Source organism: Nerophis ophidion, linkage group LG05 (assembly GCF_033978795.1).
Source record: "Nerophis ophidion isolate RoL-2023_Sa linkage group LG05, RoL_Noph_v1.0, whole genome shotgun sequence".
In the NCBI taxonomy this organism is placed as follows: domain Eukaryota; kingdom Metazoa; phylum Chordata; class Actinopteri; order Syngnathiformes; family Syngnathidae; genus Nerophis; species Nerophis ophidion.
The window spans coordinates 39082923-39090936 of record NC_084615.1 but is presented as its reverse complement, the minus strand read 5'-3'; the positions used below and the strand labels follow the sequence as shown (position 1 = coordinate 39090936).

At 39.2% G+C, this 8014-nt stretch overlaps 2 protein-coding genes across 2 annotated transcripts; one reads left to right on the top strand and one right to left on the bottom strand.

The window, feature by feature from the left end:
- Positions 1-421: 421 nt before the first annotated feature.
- Positions 422-5923, top strand: LOC133553080 (uncharacterized). The gene is made up of 5 exons (XM_061900902.1): positions 422-757; positions 863-1464; positions 2600-2731; positions 3631-3954; positions 4288-5923. Exons 2-5 carry the CDS (start codon positions 1111-1113, stop codon positions 5347-5349), a joined length of 1872 nt encoding a protein of 623 aa, XP_061756886.1. The 5' UTR covers positions 422-757; positions 863-1110; the 3' UTR covers positions 5350-5923.
- Positions 5453-7726, bottom strand: LOC133553081 (uncharacterized). The gene is made up of 2 exons (XM_061900903.1): positions 6822-7726; positions 5453-6247 (listed from the first exon to the last, which is right to left on the bottom strand). Exons 1-2 carry the CDS (start codon positions 7647-7649, stop codon positions 5921-5923), a joined length of 1155 nt encoding a protein of 384 aa, XP_061756887.1. The 5' UTR covers positions 7650-7726; the 3' UTR covers positions 5453-5920.
- Between the last annotated feature and the right edge of the window lie 288 nt (positions 7727-8014).

The window sequence follows — 8014 nt, the reverse complement described above, 5'->3', positions numbered from 1 at the left end:
CTGGGATGTCAGTAGAGACCTCGACTATTGTAATGATACCCAAATTCTTTGGCCATCTCTTTACCCAGATGGAGAGCCATTGGAGACCGCTTTGTGCTCTGAGCTTTATTCAACATTGGAAGTAAAGCTTGACATGTTTTTATTTTCTTTTTCACACCATAAGAAGTCGACTTAATTGTATTATTAATGTGTGACTGGAATAATTAAGTATTGAAACACGTGCATCAAAGTACCGATATTAGTTATTGCTGTTTTTTGTGTACATTTACAGGTTATTTGAAAATATTTCCTTTTATTAAGATTGTGATCTTACGGAGCCCCTAAAGGGACATGGGGATTTTTTTTTTTTTTTAAGGGACATGGGGATTTTTTTTTTTTTTTAGACATGTATCTCGTGCGCACGAGAAACTATCTCGTGGCCACGAGAAAGTTTCTCATGGCCACGAGAAACTTTTTATTTAAAAAAATTAAAAAAAATGTTTTTAAATAAAAACTATCTCGTGGCCACGAGAAAGTTTCTCGTGCGCACGAGAAAGCATTGGATGCGTGCACGTGGTTTGAGGTGTGTTTTAAAATGGCAGTTTAGGAGTTTATGCGGCTCTATTTCCAACAAAGACGTTCCCTCGCCCATAATCTCCCGTTGCTCAGCAGTTTTGATACCTGTTATTAAACAAAGATGGCTGCTGTAGATTTATTCATGTTCCTTCAAATGCGAAATATACCTGAAAGTGTCATCAACAAACTAAAAGAAGACAAGGTGAGGAAACTTATTAACTTTTATATAAAGTAAGAAATAGCCTACTTTTAATGTTGCTATTTTACTGTAGGAAATACCATTTAGCAAACGTTTTGCTTTTTACAGATCGACACCAATGTCATAGGCATTATGACAGATAAGGAGTTAAGCAAGTATATCGAAAGATATGGGGATCGACTTGCGCTCAGAGCATTTTGCCGTCAAAGAACTGTGACAAACGAAGAGTCGGGTGGAGCCGAGACAGTGAAGTCCTCCCTCATGCAGAAATTAAGAGACAGGTTAAGAACTCCTAATACTGTACAAGGCACCGCTACTGGCCAAAAAATGCAGCCAAAATCACCCGGCGGGTTGAAATGGGTTGGCTCCACTTTGAGAGTGGAATGTATCACCAGGTTAGAACGAGAAAAGGAGGAGGAACACGGAATCTGTCGGTCCAGAAATCAGTGACTATGGGTGAACTGTTGGAGACAGGCAAATGCTTGTTTTTTGCAAATGGGCATTCATCAAAAGGACTGATAGAAGACTTCGAGTTTGACATTTGTGATTACAGTCACAGTCCTGTGCCCCGTGAAGTCACGGTGGGCCAGCTGTACGAACAGACTAAACTAAAAATGCTACGCGTCTACACAGCCACCAAGTCTAACAACATTCTACTTCTCTCTGATGAATCATCGGACATGGAGCCAACACAGAAAACGCCGCTGAAGGTAATTATCCTCTGCCACATTTGTGATATCAATACATAGATTACTGTAGGTATTCCATTTATATTGATTGCATGCGTCGCCAGGCTCTGCTTTTTATCCACAGACTTATCAGATTTAATGTTTTATTATCTCTAGCAGGGGTGTCAAAAGTGTGCCCCGCAGGCCATTTGCGGCCCACAGCTAATGTTTTAAAGGCCCACGTCACATTCTAAAAATACTAATAAAATAAACAAAAAATAACAAAAGTGGAATGAAAAAGTTTAGAGGTGAAATGTAATTTAGAAAAAGCTGCACTGTTGACTAATAAAACAAAGCTGTTTTTTCTTTAAAACTGTCATTGCTCAAAACATAATATTGAATGAAAATGTATGTTTTTATGAATTATTGAACTATCCTAGGCAGCTGAGATAGGCTCCAGCACCCCCTGTGATCCGGAAAGGGACAAGCAGTAGAAAATGGATGGATGGATGGATGTTTGTTTGCCACAAAAAAACATAGTTTTGTTTGACAAAAAGGGTATAAAACAAACAAACGAAAATGTATGTATGCCCTGGCACACCATTATCATCATTTCATGACCCAAGCAAAAAAGTGTTTACACTTTTATACTGAAATAAATACACCTACCACTTATTAAATAATAATACAGAAACAAATTAAGTTAGAATCCATGAAGGAAAGAAGAATGTGAATGAATGTTTATAACTGAAGACATTTACATATGCATTAAAATGTGTTTTCTTTTGTATTATTTGTTTAATGGATTAAGTAACGTCGATAACAACCTTTTTCCAAAACACAGTACAGAATGTGAGATATAACAGGATAATGCATACATTTATCATTTGTTTTAAAAAGCTTACAAAAAAGTGGAACCCCCAAAATTTAGTGTGGGGCCCCATTTTGAAAATTCCTAGCGCCAATACTGATTATGGTTGTGTACCACACCTGTCTTATATGACGGATATGATGTTGATATTCACGTTTGCTTTCTTACCTGTGGTCTTATTCAATGTGATCTGTACTTTCACAGATGTCTTTTTTTTTTTAGGATAAATCTAGTGTCTTATTTCTATGTCAAGTCTGTATAAGCTCACAATGTGCTGCTCACAATTTGCTGCTCACCGTTTTATAGGCTAGGTCTAGGACAATGAAGACACGATCCTTGAGGAACAAGACCAGGAGACTCAATGAAGTGGATCATCCAGAGAGCTCCTCTGATTTAGATCTATCTCCAAGTGGCTCAATGCAGCAAAACCATGAACAAGTAAGCACTCGTATTGCATTTTTATGGAACCAGTCTTTGCTAAACAGTACTGAACTTGTGTTGTCTGAAGATTTTATTGTACCAAAATGTTCAGTATTCATTAAAATTCAAACATATTTTTATAGTTATAGTTTCCTGTAGTGTCATTTAAATTAAATCTGCATGACACAGGAGCTATGTCTATTATAAATCACAGGTGAAATATATGAGGGCACAGAAATGGCCTTTAAGAAACCATAATTTATAGTTTTAGTTTTAAATCTGCAGTTAAGATGGAAGTCTGTGAATGCTTTAAATGTTATCCTACATTAAGTAAAAATGCATACACCAAATAATTTACTCAGGTGCAGAGTGTTATAGTCACATGAATATATATAGCAGCTTCCATCCATCCATCCATTTTCTACCGCTTGTCCCTTTTGGGATAGCGGGGGTTGCTGGTGCCTATCAGCTGCATTTGGGCGGAAGGTGGGGTACACCCTGGACAAGTTGCCACCTCATCACAGATAGACAGACAACATTCACATTCACACACTAGGGCCAATTTAGTGTTGCCAATCAACCTATCCCCAGGTGCATGTCTTTGGAAGTGAGAGGAAGCCGGAGTACCCGGCAGCTTGGATGAGATTATTCAAACTATAGATAATATGATAGGTTGATTGGCAACCCTAAATGGTCCCTAGTGTGTGAATGTGAGTGTGAATGTTGTCTGTCTATCTGTGTTGGCCCTGCGATGAGGTGGTGACTTATCCAGGGTGTACTCTGCCTTCCGCCCAATTGTAGCTGAGTAGGCACCAGCGCCCCCCGCCACCCTAAAGGGAATAAGCGGTAGAAAATGGATAGATGGATGGATAATACATTTGTTTGTTTTCTTGTTTTTTATATGAAATGATCAATAGAGAAGAGAGACAATCAGCCAGTCAAGATCAGCAACTCCTGAGATGGGTAACACAGAGCTCCTGCATACACAACCTACTGAGGATGTTGGCAGTCATACTCAGCAGTCAACAAGAAGGCATGGATCTGAAGATGACTGTTTAACGCCTGTGCCAAGTCAAGATGCAGACCAGTTGTTAAGTGATGTCTCAGATTCCCCTCTTAATCCTGCCATTCAACAATCTCTTGAGGACTCTGAAGTGAAGTTTGGACCCATTGTTGGTGATGATAGTGATTCTCAAGACACCACACTTCCCTGGAATCCACATGACTTGAGCAGCATGCAGGTACAATGTAGCACTAACGTCTTACAGTCCTGTAAAATTGTTACATTTTACATTTTTAAAATGTACAAAAACTGTAACATTACCATCCGAAGATCTTTCATCCTAAGCATATGTTTTTAGATTCATGTTTCATCCAACCATTCCAAAACTCATTTGTAATTTAATGCATCGTTGTATGAAATAGAAAAGCGGAAAATTTAAAACCACAACATTATCACCATTTTTGCATGCTATTTGATACATTGATTGTCAAAATCTTTGATTCTTTTCTGTTCACAAAAGGATTAATCAATCAATAATCACACTTAATTACCTTTTTAAAATATCTTGCAGCATTCCACATTCAATGATGGTCCTGTATCATCAAGCTGTCTTCCAGCATCACCAGATCCATTTGACAAAGAAATCCTTATTTTGAAATTAAGACGAGTAAACATAGTTGATGATGTCCTTAATGTCTTCATGGATCCAAAAGTACTGAATGCTCGTCTAAGAATGGAGTTTACAAATGAGAAAGCTATGGACAGTGATGGTGTGTCAAGAGAGGCGTACTCCGCATTCTGGGACCACTTCTTGGACCAGTGTGAGGGGGAAGATGAACGAGTACCCAGGCTACGACCAGACTATTCTGAGAAGAAATGGCAAGCGCTCGGAAGAGTGTGGTTGAAAGGATACCTGGACCACAAAATCCTACCAATCAGACTGTCACCAGCCTTTGTTCTTGCCTGTTGTAAAGGAGTTAGCTCAGTGGATGAAGAACTATTAATGATGTCATTTGCCAGATTTCTTTCAGAAAATGAGCGTGTGTCGCTTGAAAAAGCACTACAGGGTACCATTGATGAAACTGTTGAGGAGGACTTACTTGATGTCTTCTCCAGAATGGGATCTCACTGCCTGCCCCCTAAAAATAATTTACGGGCTGCTATTTTAACAATGGCCCACAAAGCTCTTCTTCAAGAGCCAAAGTTTATAATTGACTGTTTCCACTCCAGTGTTCATAATGCTATGCCAACGCTCATAACCACAGACAACATAATGGAGATATATGAATCTAAGAGGCCAACTAACAAGAAAGTGGCCCAGATGATAAAATCATCACTTGAAAGCCTAAATCCACAAGAGCAGACTGCTCTTAACCACCTGCTACGGTATGTGAGAAGCATCGACCAAAGAAAATTGGAGATTTTCTTACGCTTCTGCACAGGATCTACTGTGCTGTGCAAAGACACAATTGAAGTCATTTTTAACACATTGTGTGGTTTAAGTCGCAGGCCTGTAGCACACACATGTGGAGCAGTTCTTGAGTTACCATGCACTTACATCACATACCCTGAGTTTCGCAAAGAATTTGATAATGCCTTGTCTGGTGACTGCTTCACAATGGATATTATGTAGTGAATGGAAAGCACATCTATCTTCTACACTGAGTTTTGCATTTGTCTGATGCAAAACTGTTTCTACAGATTTTCATTTATTGTTCTTATTAAAACAGAGACCGTTTACATTTTTAAAATTGTTTTATTTTCTTATTTTTTTCTGTAAATTGTTAGTACATTGAGATTCAGTTTTTTTTCCACAAGACAGTTTAATAATTTTGATAAGTCAGCAGGGTCTGTTCTCATAGGTAAATGTCCCTTTTTGTACAATTATTACATTTTCATGTGCATCTTTTATACAATTGTTATTCTGAATAATGTTCAGAATTTATGTCATCATTCAACAAACAAGTTCATGTTCAATGCAAGTACAATACATTTCTAATGGTTGTTCAGTTCTGTTCATTTCCTCTTTCATGTCCTGCCTTGTTTCTCTTTGCAGTCAGTGTGCATATAGTGACATATCAATCCTATTTGCACCTCAGTTTTGCTGCAAAATGTTCTTAATGTTTGTGGCATAGCACTGTTCAAGTGTAGTCAGTGTGGACATGTTGTAGCTCTGAATAATCTGAATAAAAATCCATCTCAAATTAGAGAGTTGATGTTATCTCATTCCTCAAGTGAAGGTACAAATCCAATGCCTGATAAGCATCAGCTGGAAGATGCAGCTGTGACTCTGCCATCAGAATGTTGCAGATGTTGTAGATGTCTGTGTCACATGGCACTGCTGGTCGAAATGTGCAGTTACTCTGACACAACTGTACATCAGCTCTGTCCACTGGGGAAATGCAATCACAAGTTGTGTAGAGTTCTGGGAACATGTACATGATTCGGGGGCGACCACTGGGCACCCTGTCATTCTTTGATGGTCTGATGACATGTGCATCCCACACATTGATGGTCTCGTCTAATTCATCCTGGAAAAACAGTACAGAGAGAAAGAAAAGTACATTAATATGCAATTTGTTATTATCATCATGTGCTCTTTAATTTAGTTATGAGATTACTTCAAATAAATTATGTTAAATCTTGAGGTTTTTGATGACGTTAGGAGAAAATGAGTGGAAAAGGCCAAATATAAATATATAAATTAATAAACATAAATGAATAAAAACAGTTTGCTGCCCACTATGCTTGTACGGGGGGGGGGGGGGGGGGGGGGGGGGTTATTAGGGCTACCAAACCCCCCGACACTGATGATGAATTAATAGGGTATTGTAGGACACCAATAACAGTAATTAAGAAGACACATAGACATGAGACACAAGTGCTAATATTCACACCCACTGTCTGCTCATGGAAGGATGTTAAAAGACAAAAACGAAAATGTAATTCAGTAGTTTTTCCATTAGATGGCACTGTTGTACTGTTGATTCATTCCATCTCTGCAGCCCGCTTGTAAAAAAGAGATGCACTTGCTATATTACATGTGTGTGCATGCCAGTCAATAAAAACATCAGAAAATAGATAAAACAATGCATTGTCGCTTACCTGAATGAAGCTCATAAAGCAGAACTGAATTAGACCTCGGTCCAAGTATGTGCCACCGAACAAACCACGGTCCTTCAGGTCAGTGAACATAGAGATATAGAACTCCATTGATTCTCTTCTGAGGAAACCCCACCAACTCTCTATGCGCTGATTTGCTGTGCTTGCCCCTTCGATGTAGCTGTCAATACCAGAACCGTCATCAATGTTGCGACGGAGAAAACGCTGAAAGTCTCTGACTTTAACATTTTCAGTGCCCCGATCGCCTCTGACAATCCTCGGACAACCACCAAATTTCTTCACTGCCTCCATATAGTAGCCTCCAATGATTTTTGGGTCACTGCTGGTCGTAAATGCATTCATCCAGATAATTTTCCGGGAGAATCCGTCAATACAGCCGTTTATACAGATACCAAATGGTTTCAGTTTGTCATAAGAGTCAAAGTGCCAAATATAATTGGGCCCTTTTGCGAAATAGTTGCGACGATGGAGCCGTCTCCTTGCTCTGAGTTCAACACCCCTCGGGTCAAGTTCTTTAAGAATTAAGCGTACTTCTTCTTTCTTTACGTGTAATCCATCCTCCTTGCATTTAGTGTACATCCACCTATATCCACACAGCAGGCCACTTGTTTGTAACTGCTGCTGAATGAAATCTACCACGCGATCCAAAGAGGTGTATCCTTTGCGCCGAAACAGACTACATGCCTTCATAATTCGTTTTAAATGTCTTTCAGACACAATATACCGATGACGACTTGCAAGCAAAGCAGCAATGTCCTTACAATGAAGTCCGAGTTGGAAATACAGCCGAATTAACTCCTGAACTGCCATTTTAACACACACCTCAAACCACACGCACGCATCCAATGCTTTCTCGTGCGCACGAGAAACTATCTCGTGCGCACGAGAAACTATCTCGTGGCCACGAGAAACTATCTCGTGGCCACGAGAAACTATCTCGTGCGCACGAGAAACTTTTTATTCCAAAAAAAAAAAAAAAAGAAGTTTTTATTTTTTTTATAGAAAGTTTCTCGTGGCCACGAGAAACTTTCTCGTGGCCACGAGATAGTTTCTCGTGGCCACGAGATAGTTTCTCGTGCGCACGAGATACATGTCTAAAAAAAAAAAAATCCCCATGTCCCTTTAGGGGCTCCGTATGATCTTGTGTTTAACGTTTGTTTTTTTTGCTCTGCAGA

Excerpts from the sequence above, each read along its gene's own strand:
- LOC133553080 (XM_061900902.1), top strand. The coding sequence starts at position 1,111 with ATGGGTTGGCTCCACTTTGAGAGTGGAATGTATCACCAGGTTAGAACG. Across the intron at positions 2,732-3,630 it reads TGCAGCAAAACCATGAACAA|AGAAGAGAGACAATCAGCCA; the intron begins GTAAGCACTCGT and ends AATGATCAATAG. Across the intron at positions 3,955-4,287 it reads ATGACTTGAGCAGCATGCAG|CATTCCACATTCAATGATGG; the intron begins GTACAATGTAGC and ends AATATCTTGCAG.
- LOC133553081 (XM_061900903.1), bottom strand. The coding sequence starts at position 7,649 with ATGGCAGTTCAGGAGTTAATTCGGCTGTATTTCCAACTCGGACTTCAT. Across the intron at positions 6,248-6,821 it reads GCTTTATGAGCTTCATTCAG|GATGAATTAGACGAGACCAT; the intron begins GTAAGCGACAAT and ends CTGTTTTTCCAG.